This window comes from Triticum aestivum, chromosome 5B (genome assembly GCF_018294505.1).
Source record: "Triticum aestivum cultivar Chinese Spring chromosome 5B, IWGSC CS RefSeq v2.1, whole genome shotgun sequence".
Lineage (NCBI taxonomy): Eukaryota > Viridiplantae > Streptophyta > Magnoliopsida > Poales > Poaceae > Triticum > Triticum aestivum.
In genome coordinates, this window is record NC_057807.1 from 145,827,127 (window position 1) to 145,843,404 (window position 16,278).

General features: G+C 46.2%; 1 protein-coding gene across 1 annotated transcript; it reads left to right on the plus strand.

The window, feature by feature from the left end:
- Window positions 1–509: 509 nt before the first annotated feature.
- Window positions 510–14,738, plus strand: LOC123114707 (uncharacterized). Its single transcript, XM_044536140.1, has 4 exons — window positions 510–680; window positions 1,275–1,386; window positions 3,861–4,016; window positions 14,452–14,738. Exons 1-4 carry the CDS (start codon window positions 510–512, stop codon window positions 14,496–14,498), a joined length of 486 nt encoding a protein of 161 aa, XP_044392075.1. The 3' UTR covers window positions 14,499–14,738.
- The last annotated feature ends 1,540 nt before the right edge of the window (window positions 14,739–16,278 follow it).

Sequence of the window (16,278 nt, forward strand, 5' to 3'; positions counted from 1 at the left end):
CTTTTCTCTGCTTTAAAATTTTATACTTGCCTTTAACTTTCTGTTTATTAATTTTAGCCTTGGTGTTGCATTTTCTTTTAGTAACAAATAAGTTTTGTTTTGAACAAAACTTGGCACATAATTCTAACAAAATATGATGAGATCGAACAAAAGTATGGAGTCAAAAGAGATGTCTAACCATTTATAGAAATTGAAAGGGCCAATTTTAAAGGCTGCTGGACCACTAAATAATTTCCAGGGGCACTTTAAAATCCAAAAGAGGTTGTTTCCAACAGGGCAAATATCCAAGGATTATTTGCTACATTGCGAACATTTTAGTATTCATGTTTGACAATTGAAACTTTGACTTTGAATAGTGATTTGGATCAAGTGAGGAAAAGCAACAGTAATATGATGACGTGGCATCATTAGCAGGAGATTACTGTAGCTTAATTATCCGGGCGTCACACGCCTCCCCAAACCTCACCGCGGGACACATGAGAGGGCGCCGTTGCCATGGTCAGGCTTGGATGGGGAAAGGAGGCGACATAGCAGCAACGGCGCCTTCGTCGGGATTGGTGGCGACGGCGGCGGCGAGCGAGCGGGAGGATGGCGGCGGCGAGAGAGTAGGAGGGTGGTGGCGGCAGTCCATCGACCGTCGTGACGTGAGAGGAGGATGGGGATGGGGCCGCGATCTGGACGTATGGAGCGGTCGAGAGGAGGGGAAGCAGGCGGCTGGGTTTTTCCATCGTGCGGGGTTTGGGGGAGGTCAAACGAGAGGTTTTTTTCGTGCGGGAGGCAGAGCAACGAGGGCGGATGTAGGGAGACGGGACGCGGTCGGTTGGCAGGAAAAGGAAAGCTACGCATTTTTTTAGGCAGTAGAGATGATTGATGATAAGAAAGGGAAAATCACATCAATATAAGGAAATATCCCATTAATACTTGATTGATTGCGATTTATTTTTTATATGGTAACTAATCTGATCATCAATACTTGATTGATTGCGATTTATTTTTTATATGGTAACTAATCTGATGGGTTTATGTGGGTGGTGAAGCGAAAAGGCAGGAAGAAGGGAGACGAAATAAAACCAACGAAATAAAACCAACGAAAATGATGAGGCGAAATAAAACCAGCGAAAAATAACCGACGGACTATTCTAGAGATATCCGGAAACAGAAACTGAAGCCGTCAGCCGGTAAATTGGGCCGGCAGGTCACTCCAGCAGGCCCAGAAAGGAAATCTTCGGGTCTTGAGAGGATATTTTTACAAACCTCCCGTCTTTCGCCCCTGATCCCGCATCCGGCATCTCCCATTTCTCCTCCGGCACCTGCCCCGACTCCGCGGACGCCGTCCGCTGCCTACAACGTCTCCGGCGAGCTCCCCTGCCCCGCCAAGCAAGGATGGTAAGGGGATCAAAGATCTCTGTCTTCTCCGCGCAGCGGTCTGTGCGATTACCTCATTCTGCTCGCGCCTTGAGGATTTGCGCCGGGTTCTCATATTCCCCTTGTGGTACATGATATGCATGCATAAGCAATCGATTTCGATTGATACTGGGCGATGCGGGGTGGGGGTGTTTCGATCGAACCTACCGAAATCTGGCTTCCGGGACGGGGCATCAGTAGGGCGTTGATTTGGGAATTTTTTTGGCTGCGGTTTTCGGTGGTCGATCCGCGTGGCTCTGTGCTGTGATGATCTGCGAGTTTCGGTTAGGGCATATTTACCTTGGATAAAGATCATAGATTTTTATACTTCAGGTTAGTTTTCGGCGCAGATATGAATCAATAATCCTAAAATTATGGTGGATCTGTAGATGGTTTACTATTTTTAACGCACAGATTTTAGCCCTGGTTAGTGCACTAGCACCTGTACAATCTGTTTTCTTGCAAAGCTGGACATTGATACGTTGGCATGAATGTTGCCTAGTCCATTGGAATGTATGGTGAAGAGAACATGTGCGTTCTAACTAAATGCCCACTGAAATAACTCTTAAGATTATTTTCTTCACCCACCAATCTCCTTTTTTTCTCCTTTGGACCCAACGATGCTGATGATTTTGAAATTTGAACCGTACAAAGACTGAAAAATAAATGGCGATCTAACACATACTCCCCCAGTTCCTAAATATAAGTCTTTTTAGAGATTCCAATATGGACTACATACGGAGCAAAATAAGTGAATCTACACTCTAAAATACGTCTATACACATCCGTATGTAGTTCATATTGAAATTTCTAAAAGGACTTATATTTAGGAACGGAGGCAGTACTATTGACCATCTTTTTTCCGAGTATATTGCTTTCTCATCAGCCAGTCTTCTGCAAGTGCTTTCTCAGAACTCCCGCTTCTGTATGTAGTCTATTGAAAAACTAGTCCAGTATCGAGTCCTGTTATATTGACCATTAAGCTCAAGAGATAAGCATTATGGATTTTTAGCTTCAGCATTTCAGTACTACAATTATAACATGTATTTTACGAAATATGCTCATTGTAAGGATTGAGTTATTTTTTATTGGCTTTGTTGCTTACTGTTAGGAAGCGAAATAGAAGCTGGGGTTATTTTTCAGGTTGTTTAATAAGACTTTTTTTGTTAGTACCAATGCCTATGCAACCTGTTGAATATGAATCTTTGCCAGTCTGAAGGATAATGGTTCATCAACCTTTTAAATGCTAAACATCGTGTTTGTTAACTCTTGTTCTTGGACATGCCTGGGTACTTCGTGGCTCTTGATGCTTTTGCCTTGAGTCTACAGCTCATTGCTTTCTGAATGTCTCATGCTGTGCTGCCGTTGCGAATCTGCAATAAATTGATCTTGCTAATTGATGCCCTGCTTTGGTAACTACCATCTACTACCTCTGTTAGGGCTTTACTTGCTGTTGAGCTACCACCGTTTGATTTAGGGGAAGAGTTGTTTATGAGCATTTTAAGGTCGGTTGGAGCACAGACCCCAGTATAGAATACTTTTTTGATTATGTTGGTAAAGGTCCGATGAAGGGGAGCCTTGGCGCAGTGGTAAAGCTGCTGCCTTGTGACCATGAGGTCATGGGTTCAAGTCCTGGAAACAGCCTCTTACAGAAATGTAGGGAAAGGCTGCGTACTATAGACCCAAAGTGGTCGGACCCTTCCCTGGACCCTGCGCAAGCGGGAGCTACATGCACCAGGTTGCCCTTTTTTTTGGTAAAGGTCCGATCATCCGCTTCTGTGCTTGCACTTCTGTGTAACTAGGGGTGCAAGTAAAGCTCTTCAAGCAAGCCAGTAAACCAATTCTATATGCTTGGTCTGCTTGTCCAAAAGAGACTTAACTATTCTAGTTGCGTTACGAGTTCAGCAAAAATCCACAATAAGTAGCTTCCCCCCCTTCTGATGCTTGTTTTGCTTTTTACTTGTGAATGAATACGTTTTTTGAAAGAAGCAAGCATAAAAGGCTATCGACAAAAGTGGAGTTAGTTGGTCAGGCTGGCCAAGCCAATGATGCTAATTTGTGGTAATAATAGTTTTCAACCGATATGGTGAAAATCGAATAGTTAAGTTAGAGAGAACCATAAATTCTATGATGTGTTATGATTTACGAATCATCATTTTCGGCAGAACAATTCCAAAATACCGATTAAGTAATTGATACCATTATTAATATTTATCATGGACGTGAGGAAAATTTAATTTTCACGTGATTTAGGTGCGATCCTTGTCTTAACTGATGAATGCTAACTGCATGAGAATATATATTTTTGGTAACCAAATATTTTGTTTGTCTATATTGTGTTATCGAAGAATAAAATAGATATCTTATCTGAGGGATTTAAATTCGTTTGTGCTATCTTTGTCCATGGCATTTTGTTATGTTCTGTATACTATAAATTGGTTTCATTTCCTTCGCAGACTACTTAAGGCGTCTTGCTGACAGGAAGAGTGCGAAGTTTCAGAAGAACATCACAAAGAGGGGCTCAGTGCCTGAAACTACTGTGAAGAAGGGGAATGACTATCCTGTTGGACCTATCGTGCTTGGATTCTTCATCTTTGTGGTCATAGGATCATGTGAGCTTCTTACGTAACCTTTTCTAATCTCCCTTCTGTTTGATCCTTTTAGGTATCCTTATGCTGCGTCTTTTCTTTGTGCACAAATCTACCATATTCTACTCCCTCCGTTCCTAAATATAAGTCTTTGTAGAGATTTCATCATGGGCTACATACGGAGCAAAATGAGTGAATCTACACTCTAAAATGCATCTATATACATCCGTATGTGGTCCATAGTGGAATCTCTACAAAGACTTATATTTAGAAACGGAGGGAGTATGTCTCTATAGCTACTGTAAATAATGAGTTAACTTTGTGAGTTCTGACAGTTGAGCATGGACGACATGCTGGCTCTTTAAAAGAGTTACACCCTATTCAGTGAACCTTTTCTTCCTCCATCCATATTAACCCTGCGATTGGTTCTGGTAGACATACCATTGCTCGAAACATCTCTATAGTGGCAAAAGGGACCAGTCAGCACACTAGCCCAGTGTTCTCTGCCCTACTGCCAATCTAGGTCGGGGTTGTCAACCTCCAGTCCTCCAGTGAGTGACACAGTTGCTGTAGCTAAGCTGTGGTGTACTATATTAGCAAAACCTCCAGAGAAGATATCCGCTCTCAGCTATGAGCAGTTCAAGCTGGTAGAAACTGCTTGCTTGTCCACTTATTCCACGATGCTTTCTGGCATTCAGTAAACCTCTGCTGCCACTTAAGTCATGCAGCCCTCTTGTCATCTCCACTCAGTCAACAACTCCCCCTGATTTCTTGAAGTTCCCTTATTTGTTTTTAGAGCTGCAAAAATACACCATTCATCCCAGGCTGTCCTTTATAGAGTTAGTCTCTGACTTGCTCATTTTGGAGTTCGGGATGCAGAGGGACGGCCTGAAAAGTGAAATGCAAATGAATTCAGAGAAAAGTCTGCAGTGAAACTTCAAATGATTCAAGAAGGGGAATGACTATCCTGTTGGACCTACCTGGGATCAGTTGTTTCCATCTCTAGGCTGGCAAAGTCATGACCCTCAGCATTTGTAGCTCTATAATGGACAATCTGTATTCGCTCAAGACATCAAGAAGCTTTCCAAGTGAGTTCTCCACCTACCTATGGTTGGTGTGTTCATAAGGGAGGACTAATTAGTCTTTCTAAGTCTTTTAAAAGGGTCCCCATTAGTGGCCTAATTCGCTTATCTGATAAAGGGTTGGTTGTAACTAGGCTCTAATTTGGTTATGGTCTAGCTTGGTTGAGGTTATGAAGCTCCGGCTTCAGCTTGAAGATGTCACGACCTAGGGTCGGACGGTGATCGGCTGCGGCGAACAGAGGTAGAGAGGAGCAGAGAAGGGGACCGGGGCAGAGCTAGAAGACGATAAGGGTAGAATGAGAGGTTCAGAATGTTTTCATTTCACACTTGATGCCTATAGCTGACGCACCCTCTTGCTTATATATCGTAAGCCCATTACAAAGCCCGACGGCCCACACACACCCGCTACTCACAGGCCTATCCATTTGACGCTTTCAAATGTTCCCGCTCCTGTTCCGTGCCTTGCTAGTCCTCCACGCCTTGGCTGCACCGATCGCCAGCGCCTCACCACTTACAGTACCTTCCCCTGAAGAACCAGCTTGCCCCCAAGCTGGTGCGCTCGGGTACCGTGTCTTGAGCACCTCATAATCTTCCAGGTCGCTGAAGAAGCTGGAATTGTCACCCATTTCACCAGAACCTGTAAATGTGCTGCATTGCCCTTCTGGACTAGACGCCGATCAAGGATTTCTTCAGGTATTACCCCGGGAACAGATAAGTCCACAGGCACTGCCAAGGTGGTAAACACCGGAGTGTGATCCGCTACATGTCCCTTCAACTGGGATACATGGAAGACCGGGTGCACCTAACTCCCTCTTGGCAGATCCAAACTGTACGCTGCATTGCCAACTTTGTCCAGAATTTTGTATGGCCCGAAGTATTTGAGTGCTAACTTGTGACATGGACGATTGACCACAGTTGATTGAGCATATGGCTGCAGTCTCAAATATACCATTTCCCCAGGTGCAAACACCCGTTCAGAGTGCTTATCAGCAAAGTGTTTGTACTTGCATTGGGCCCTTGTCAGATGATCTTTGAGAGCAGCCGTGTGTTCAGTGTGAGTGGCCAGCTAGGAGTTAACATCCTGATTGAGAGAAATAGGATGCCCCAATAACTGACCCATATTTGGAACATGACCATACAGAGCTTGGTAGGGAGTACACCCCAGAGAGGAATGATATGTGGAGTTGTACCAGAATTCAGCTTGCGGTAGCCAAGTTGCCCATTTTGTTGGAGAGTCATGAACTGCACAGCGAAGGTACATCTCCAGGTATTGATTTACTTGTTCCGTTTGGTCGTCTGTTTGAGGGTGATAGGCTGTACTCATTTGTAACTCTGTACCCCAAACTCTAAAGAGCTCTTTCCAAAAGGAACTAGTGAAAATCTTATCTCTGTCGGACACTATAGCAAGAGGGAGGCCGTGTAACTTGACAATGTTGTTCAAGAACACTTTGGCCACGGAAGCAGCAGCTGTGAATGGATGTTTTAAAGGCAGGAAATGGTTCACCTTAGTAAAATGATCTACCACCACAAGGATGACACTGTATCCTTCTGACTTGGGCAATCCTTCGATGAAATCCATACTAATCGCTTGCCAGGGACTGTCAGGCTATGTTTTTAAGGCGGTAAGGCGAGGCGAGGCGCTGGGGGGGCGCCTCACTGCCTAAGCGCTGAGGCATAAGGCGAGGCGACGCCTTAGAGACTTGTAAGCAACAGAATTAAGTAGAATTTGGTAGGCATTAAGCAACTAGGCATACAGCCATACACACCTTGCAACTGATTGTTGTAGAGCCCCCATCCTCTTTGCACTTGCTTTTCTCCCCAACAGAATAATGCATCAACATGAAGTCATGAACAAATATGTTAGAATAATGTATCACTTACCAGTGCACATTCCACAAAAAATAGAAATAAAAGTGAGGCAGCAAACAAAAGTGGAAAGAAAGATAGCAAGTATGAGTGCAACTGCAATCCTATGTTTTTAAGGCGACGCCTTACCGCCTTAGGGAGGGGGGGCGCTTTGGCGCCTAGGCGACGCCTAGGCGGGCGCTTTGGACGCCTAGGCGCCCAAAGCGGTCGATTTTCCAAAGCGGAGGGGGAGCGCTTCGACGCCTAGGCGTCGCCTAGGCGTCGCCTTAGGGACGCTTTAAAAACATAGCTGCAATCTGCAATGGTCCACATAAGACAAACAGAATAATAGATAATTCCACATAAGACAAACAGAATAATAGATAATTCCAGCATAGCAAAAGGGATAAAGGTGGCCAGCTCAGCTCTCTCATGTCTCTCCACTCTCAAAGTCTCAATCAAAAGTCATCATCATCAAACTCATTGGCATTGGTGTTGTCTTCACCATCTTGGTCAACATTAGTTGGCTCTTGATCGTCATTGCTCACATCATCATCATCCTCAACGTAGTCTGAATCCTCCCCCTCCGCATTGGGCATACTTGAGTGTTGCTCTTGCTCCAAGTCCTCCTCTACCTCATCTTCTTCAGGAATTATAGGTCGTGTTGTAGTAGGTCTCTTGCGTGCGTAGTGCAGACGGACATTTGTCTGGCCCCTACGAAGTGTAGTTGCTGTCCTATGCAGATTGCGGCCTCGAAGGTTTGAAGATGCACCAATAGCCACATCAACATCCTCCCATGTAATGTCTTGATTGTCTTCAGGACAACCTCGAGCACCTTGAGGTTGTGATAGTGATGGGTCCACCCACTCATTGCCCCAATCAAAATCCTCAATGACCAAAGCCTCAAAGCTATTCTCGCCCACCTTCTCACGCCTCTTTTGAAACCGTTGCATATTCTTCCGGTTGTATGAAACAAAGACAAGATCATTCAACCTTTTCCATTGTAATCTGTTCCTTTTCTTTGTATGGATCTACAAAGTAGAAACAACAAGTGAAATAAGTAAATAACTTGCTGAAATCATCATTGAACAAACACAAATACTGCTTTACTAGTTGACTTACAAATTCAAACGTGCTCCAATTCCTCTCACAACCAGAAGTTATCTTGCCACAAAGAGCGCACACAACAAGATCCCGATTTGGAGGCTCAGACCAATATCCATAGTTCCATCCCGGATCATTTGACCGTGTGGCTTCCTTGTTGGATCTTTCATTGGATCGTAGGTGGGCTCACCCCCATCAGCTGCTGCATTTCCATCCATGGTGCTACACTTCTACTACCTGCAGCAAACAACCAAACACAAAGGAATATTAGCATAACTGATAAAAGGGCTGCCATGGCATATGAAAAGGCTGTTGTGGCAGCAACTAAACTACTCTACTCATGCAGATGTAGCAAACAGCGACAATCAACTAGCCATTAAACTAATCAGCATTCAACTAGTCATTAAACTAATCCATTGTTGAGCACAACACATCATGCATCAGTATTCAACTAGCCTTTATTCTAATCCACCCAACAGGCCAACATCATGCATTATTTTATTCAACCAAGGAGCATCCACTAAGGCACTAACCCCACTATCATTAAACTAATCACTAACATATGCCTGGCCACTAAGGCACTAACCACTATAAGAGACAAGTGAGCAACCACCAACCAGCTAGCACAAAACAGTCCAGCAAAGAAGAAAGAGAGCAGAGGAGGGTGTGGGAGAAGGGAGAGGGAGGTATACCTTACTGTTGCTCTTGCTTGTTGTTGCTGTACTGCAGAGGAGGAGCTGCTGGACAGGAGGATGAGGAGGAGCTGCTGGACAGGAGGAAGAGGAGGAGCTGCTGGACAGGAGGAAGAGGAGGAGCTGCTGGAGAGGAGGAACCGTTGGAGATGAGGGGGAGGAGCTGCTGGAGAGGAGGAACCAGATCTGCTGGAGAGGAGCCGCTGAAGAGAAGGAGGGGGAGGAGTGTGTGGATTGGGGGCTGTTTCTCTCTCTCTCTTTCTCCCCTCTTACTTGTTGGCGCCAACATGATTCCAGTTTCCCGCCTAAAACAGCTCCCCTGCCTGCCTGGCAAGCTAAGGCGTCCAAAATGGACTAAGGCAACGCCTCGGACGCCTAGGCAGACGCCTCGGACGCCTTATAGCTTAAGGCGGACGCCTTAGACACCCACCTAAGGCGAGGTGGACGCCTTGCCCTCGCAGGGCGCCCTGACGCCTAAGCGTCGCCTGCCTTAGGGACGCCTTGAAAACAGAGCTGTCAGGCACAGGCAGAGGCTGCAGCATACCTGGTTTTTTGCACAGTTCATGTTTTGCCTGCTGACAAGTGGCACACTGTTTGACAAAATTTTCCACTGCAGCTTTCATCCCTTGCCAACTGAACAATTGCTTCACCCTGTGACATGGTGATATGTTGGTAGAATGCCAGAATGTCCACCTAAAGGGTTAGAGTGGAAAGCTTGGATTAACTTGGTCTGGAGACCAGTGTTAGCACCTACCCATATTTTATGATCCTGTTTGAGCAAACCATCGTGTAACTGAAAGCCAGGACAAGAATCTGGATCCACTGCTAGCTTTTGAAGCATTGTATTGGCAGAAGGATCCATAGAGTAAGAGTTGAGTATCTCCTGCACCCAGACAGGCTTACTGGTAGAGACATTTTACACAGAAAACAGATGGGCGACCCTAGATAACGCATCAGCTGCTGTATTTTCCACCCCTTTTCTGTACTGTATAGAGAACTGTAATCCCACTAGTTTAGTCATAGCTTCCCTCTGCAAATCTGAAGTCAAATTTTGATCTCCCAAGTGGCACAAGCTTTGATGGTCAGTTTTGATCACAAATGGAGCTCTAGATAGATAAGATCTCCATCTGTCAATTGCCATCATGATTGCCAGAAATTCCTTCTCATAGATGGATTTCTTCTGGTTAGTAATACCCAAAGCACTGTAGAAAGCAACAGGGTGTCCTTCCTGAGATAACACAGCACCCACTCTAGTGTTGCAGGCATCTGTCTCAACCGTGAAAGTTTTGTCAAAGTTATGCAGAGCTAAAACTGGTGTGCTGATCATGGCCTCCTTGAGCAATTGAAAGGCCTGTTGGGCTGCATCAGACCAAACAAATGCTTGTTTCTTCAGAAGAGCAGTGAGAGGTTTTGCCAACAAGCCATAATTCCTCACAAACTTCCTGTAGTACCCTGTCAGTCCCAAAAAAAACCTTAATTCAGTGACATTGGTAGGTACAGGCCATTGTAACATTGCCTCAGTCTTGGCAGGATCTGTAGCTACTCCTTGATCAGAAATGATATGTCCCAAATATTCCAAAGAGTTCTGAGCAAAAACACATTTAGACTCCTTGACAAACAACTGGTTCTCTTTGAGTATATCAAACACAGATTGGAGATGTTCCAAATGATCCTCCAGTGTGAGACTAAACACTAGTATGTCATCCATAAATACCAGCACATATTTTCTGTTTGGCCCTGCAAACATGAGATTCATAACACATTGAAAAGTTCCTGGAGTAGTAGCTAACCCAAAGGGCATCACTCTAAACTGAAACTATCCATGATGTGTTTTGAACTCATCTTTTTCTTTCGTTCGAATTTGATGATAGCCAGCCTTAAGGTCCAATTTAGAGAACCATTTACTACCTCCTAACTCATCCAGTATCTCATCAATAACTGGCATAGGAAACTTGTTTTTGACAGTCACAACATTCAGTCTTCTGTAATCTACACAGAACCTCCATGTGCCATCCTTCTTTTTCACAAGTAACACAGGAGCAGCAAATGGACCTCATACTAGGTGTGATCAAACCAGCATTTAACATCTCTTTCACCTGTCTTTCTATTTCATCTTTCTGTAATGGTGAATATTTGTAAGGTCTGCAATTTACAGGAACTGCATCAGATTAATGGTGTGGTCAAAAGCTCTGTGAGGAGGTAAAGAGTGAGGTTCCTGAAACACTTACTTGTTTCTATCCAGCACTTGCTGTACAGCAGGGGGAACTTCAGGGAACTTCAGTGACAGGTGCCATAACTATACGGTTTAGCAAGGCAATAGCCCACACATCATTCCCTTTTTCCCACTTCAGCAGTTGTTCTGCAGATACCTCCTCAAGGTGATCTTGTTTCACTGGCAATACACCATGCAACTTGATCGGCCGACCCTTATACTGAAATTGAATCCATTTATCAGCCCAATGACATTTCATAACACCCCATTGCTCCAGCCAGTCCATTCCTAAAATAATATCATGGCCTCCTAGTGGTAACACCTGCATGGAACTACAAAAACTGTGTCCCTGAATCCACCAGGTTAACTGAGGAACAACTTCAGTACAAGTGACTATATTCCCATTGGCCACCTTAACCGGCATTGGTTGAACTAACTTCTCTGCAGTGACAGAAATTTTGTCCAACAGTGACTGGTCCACAAAAGTGTGAGTGCTGCCTGAGTCCACTAGTATCAACACCACTTTGTTTCCTACTAGAGCTCTCAGTTGGATTGTCTTAGGATGTGATGCCCCAGACAGAGCAGTAGCTGAAATAGGGGCAGACTCTTCTGGTCCTCCTGCTACCAGTGCATCCAAGACAGCATCAGATATGATCTCATGTGGGTCAATCATTTCAGCAGCTTTTAACTGTGCACCTCCTGCCATTGGTTGGTTACATATATGTCCCGGTACAAACTTCTCTCCGCATTTGTAACACAGACCATTTGCCCGACGGTATTCCTTCAGTTGTTTCGCTTTCCACAGCTCCCCTGCCGCTAACCCAGAGCGTGTGTCTGCCTTGCCATAAGTAGCCTTGGGATAACTTGGTTTGCTGTTTTTCTGTTGTAGCAGCAAACCTTCCTTGACAGATGCATACTGCGCTGCCATGCGCTGCCACTTGAACAGTATAAGGTATCTGAAACTCCACCACTGATCTGAGCTCGTCCTTGAGACCCATGACAAACCTGGTCACCAGAAAGGTCTCACTGAGTGTAGGTTCATATAGCCTAACTTTATACACCAACTACAGAAACTGTTGTTTATACTCTATCAACTCTTTCATTTTCTGCCTGTATACATTCACATCAAATTCCAACAAAATTGCAGAGCAGAACTGTTCCCAGGTGTGGAATCCCCTCGTCTGTTTAAACGCCTGATACCAATGAGCTGTGTTATCAGACAAATACAGAGATGCAGAAGTGACCTTGAAACTGTCGGGAATGCTATACAATCTGAAAAACGCCTCACACTTATCCAACCAGATCCTTACATCAGTGCCATCAAACCTTGGAAAATCCATTTTCGGCGTTCATTGCCTTTTGCCCGTGCTCTCATCACCGACAGGCAGTACAGGTTGCGGATGAACAAGCAGGGTGTCAGGTACCTAAACAGGACGCGGTGGGGGACGCCTGGTAAACCTCGGTCCTGCCCCAAGGATGCCATCTAACACTTCAAGCGCAGTTGGAGACGAAGCCTCAGCCGTGCCGTGCTGCTTGTGCATGTGTGTGGTGTGAGCTTGACCCTGCTGCACCTGCCCAGTGTGTCACACGAGAGATCCACCTTGACTTGTACCTGGTCCAGACGCGTGGACTGCTGCGTCAGCTTGGCGTCGAGGGCCTCGAGCTGAGCGCAGATCCCGTTGACGACGTCCAATTTGTTTTGTGCGGCGCGCAGCTCGGCGAACTCCTTCAGCATCCATTCCAGGAACGCCTCCATCTCGTCCGTGAGGAAGCGCGACTGCGGACTGGGCTTGGATGTCGTCGTGGTCGCGGATTTCCCCCAAATCAACCCACCTTAGGTCAGGGATTACGCAGATCAAACCCTAAGGTGATCCGCTACCGTCGCCTCGGATTTGCTGGGTACGAATCGGGGAAAAAAATTCGCGGCGCGGCGGCGAGTCATGGACAGGGCTCTGATACAAGACTATCACGACCTAGGGTCGGACGGTGATCGACGGCGGCGAACAGAGGTAGAGAGGAGCAGAGAAGGGGACCGGGGCAGAGCTAGAAGACGATAAGGGTAGAATGAGAGGTTCAAAATGTTTTCATTTCAAACTTGATGCCTGTAGCTGACGCACCCGCTTGCTTATATATCGCAAGCCCATTACAAAGCCCAACGGCCCACACACACCCGCTACTCGCAGGCCTATCCATTTGACGCTTTCAAATGCTCCGGCTCCTGTTCCGTGCCTTGCTGGTCCTCCACGCCTTGGCTGCACCAATAGCCAATGCCTTGAGAGTATGGATATCATTACCCTCCTTTGTTCATTTTTATCCTCGACGAAATAACGAGCCCAACTGCTTTGTTCATTTTTTATCCTCAACGAAACAATGAGCCCAACTCCTTTGTTCATTTCTTATCGTCGACAAAATTACGAGCCCAACTCGAAATCAAGTTTCGCCACCACATCTGCTCTGATGAGCAACCGCTTTAGGATCCACTGCGACTGTTACACTTAGACTCAGGAGGAGGTCAAGCCCCTTGAGTACTTGATTCGATTGGCCTCACCAAACCTGGAATGTTAAATCTCGATATGACAGCAGTCCCGCTGTCATGAGAAACTTACTGCTGTTCGATTCTGTGCACCCCAGGCAGAGGTGAAATAACATGTATTTTGGTTTATCGTTGAAGCATTGAGTTTGCTCTTACTTTTGCCCTTGACACTTAGGAGGTGTTTGGTTCGCAGTTTTTTGTCCCGTATCTGATTACGATGCAACCTCTTGCCGTTACTTGTGTTTGATTTTCTTTCTCTGTAAACAGATCCCATGTAAATGGATCCCAGCGCAGTTTTAGCCCCTGATCTCCAAGTTGCAGATCTCTTCCTCCAGTCCCCACCCAAACATCCACCGAGTTGCCGCCGGCCCTGGTTTCCAAGGTCTCGATCTACCCCACTTGAGCATGCAGTTGCGGAGATATGCCAGCAGCAGCGGGCGGACGGTGGCCTTAGTTCTCCTTTTTCCCAGCCGTGCTTTTCCCCTGCGCCATGGCCGATGGGTTCATGTTTTCTTCCCTGCGCCATGGCTGACGGGTTCCAGTTTTCTTCCCAGCTTTCCCTCTTACCTTTACATCTGATCTGATAACCAAACAGATTCTGATTTTTACCCATACCGTTTACAGTAACGGTGTAAACCCATTACATTTATGTTGACGTTACCAGTCTGGAACCAAACACCTCCTAAGAGCTCCTAAAGTTACACCTTCTATCCCAGGTTGTAGAGATTCTGTCTCAGGATCTCATTGCAACCCATGCCGTGTAGGAAAAAGCAAAGCAGTAATAGTATCTTCAACATATTTCACTATGTATTTTGGGGTGCTTTCTGATTATCTGATTTTTATATAACTTTTGAGCATATATTACCAAGGGAAATGGAAACTGCACCTGATTTTCCTTTTCAGCATCGTGCCTTTCTTTAGTAAGATGAGAAGCTAATGATCTAAATAAACAATAGGAAATCTGACTCCCTGCACATTTGGTTCTTTGCAGCCTTGTTTCAGATTATCAGGACGGCTACTAGTGGTGGGATGGCTTAATATCGAGCTAAAAACAAGACTATCATGATCAGAGATTTATTATCCATGTGTTTGGGAGGCAATATCATATGTACCCTGTAGCAAACTTGCCCCTGATGATGTTATGTAGAGATTTAAATCTTGTGCAGTCGTGTTTACCTCCTGTTACTAAGAACCTAGTCTAAACTAGAAACAAAATGGTGCAAGTTGAAACTTTAAAATTATATAAAACTTCAAATATGCAAGTTAATATTTTTTTTCTTTCTCTGTGATGACACTTAGAATATCGGTAACTGGTACCATATCGGTTGGGTGTTGAGTAGAGATTAATCGGTGAATCGGTCATTTAACTGAATTTATCGGTAACCCATTTATGAAAGGTTAACTAGGGTCATACATGTATGTCCTAGGCTATTTAGCAGCATGTAATGTACTAAGTGTCTAAATGTGCAAGCAACAAACAAAATTGTTGGATTGATGTTCTGATGATGCTGCAGCAGATCTGGAAGGCCATAAACCTACACATTGAAAAGCAGGTACGAAGGGGCCAGTTTTTGGGTTGGAAAATGCCTAGCAGTTAATTGGCCTAGCTAAAAATTCGGCCTGACAATGGATAATTCGGCTTGTTAGACAAATTGACTGTACATACCAGTTAATGACTCGAATAACATGTTCTCATATAGGGAGGTGTCCGAATGGCAGTACCTTGAGGATTCATAAGGCGCCTTTATTTTATTAGCGTCTACACCTCCCCAATCCAAGCTCATGACTCTACTCTATTTTTTTTTCGAAACGGAAGCTCATGACTCTACTCTAGTGTCTGCGTGCTTTGACGTTGCTGCACACATCCTTCCCTCCATGTTGGTCCTAGTTCCTATCGCACCTCATGACCTCAATCATGACTTGTAGCATCTGGCACATGAGACAAGTATCTCTAAGAAACTACGCAAAATACTCTGAGAGAAGAGGGCCCACCTCATAAAAGGGAGTCTTTTTTTTAAGGACAAGCACGTCGCCCCCACGATGGCTGCCGCCTGCTGGCCCGCTGATGCCGGCTTCGGTCCTCCAACGGCCTGCCTCGCGTGGCTCCGGCCAGCCTCGCCCACCACCTTTGGCCGCCCCAACTTGCCCGCGCGCCTTGCCCTCCCGGCCCCGCATCCCCGCGCCCCCGAGATTCCATCTGGTGCCTTTCGGGTGTCCTCCGGCGGCTGCATGGACTTGCGGGCGGCGGATCCGGCGCTCCTGGCCGTTGCCATGGGCGCCCCTTGTAGCCTCCCCCCTTCCCCCCGGTTGCGCGACCCACCCTGCTAGTTGTGCCGGCGGCCATGGGCGGGGCGTGGGACCTGCGTGTGGAGGCGGCAGCGTTCGCGGCCCGCCTTCCTTGCAGGCAGGCCCCCCTCGTCTCCGGCGGCCCTCCCTTCCCTCAAGCCATGGTGACAGCTCTCGCGTGGAGGCAGTGATGCTTCTGTGGTGTGGCAGATACGGGGCTCCTCGTGGTGGATCATTGCTGGTGCTGTTCCGGCCTCGGCGGCCTCAGGCCCGTGTCTCTCCGTTGTCTCGCGTTGTCGGCGTCCTGCTGGGCAGCCCCGGCCTCGGCGACCGTGTAGCTACGTCCCTCCAGCTTACCTGGCTTGTCGACGTCCCGATAGCTAAGGCTACGACAACACCGATCTGTGTCCCTCCAGTCCTTGTTTGCCGGCGTTGCTGGACGCCGCCGCCCTAGACCCACCGCGTGGTTCGCTTCATCGCCTGCCCCGCCCCGTATGCCTCAAAGCCTCCTCCTTTTGCCAGATCCAGTGCT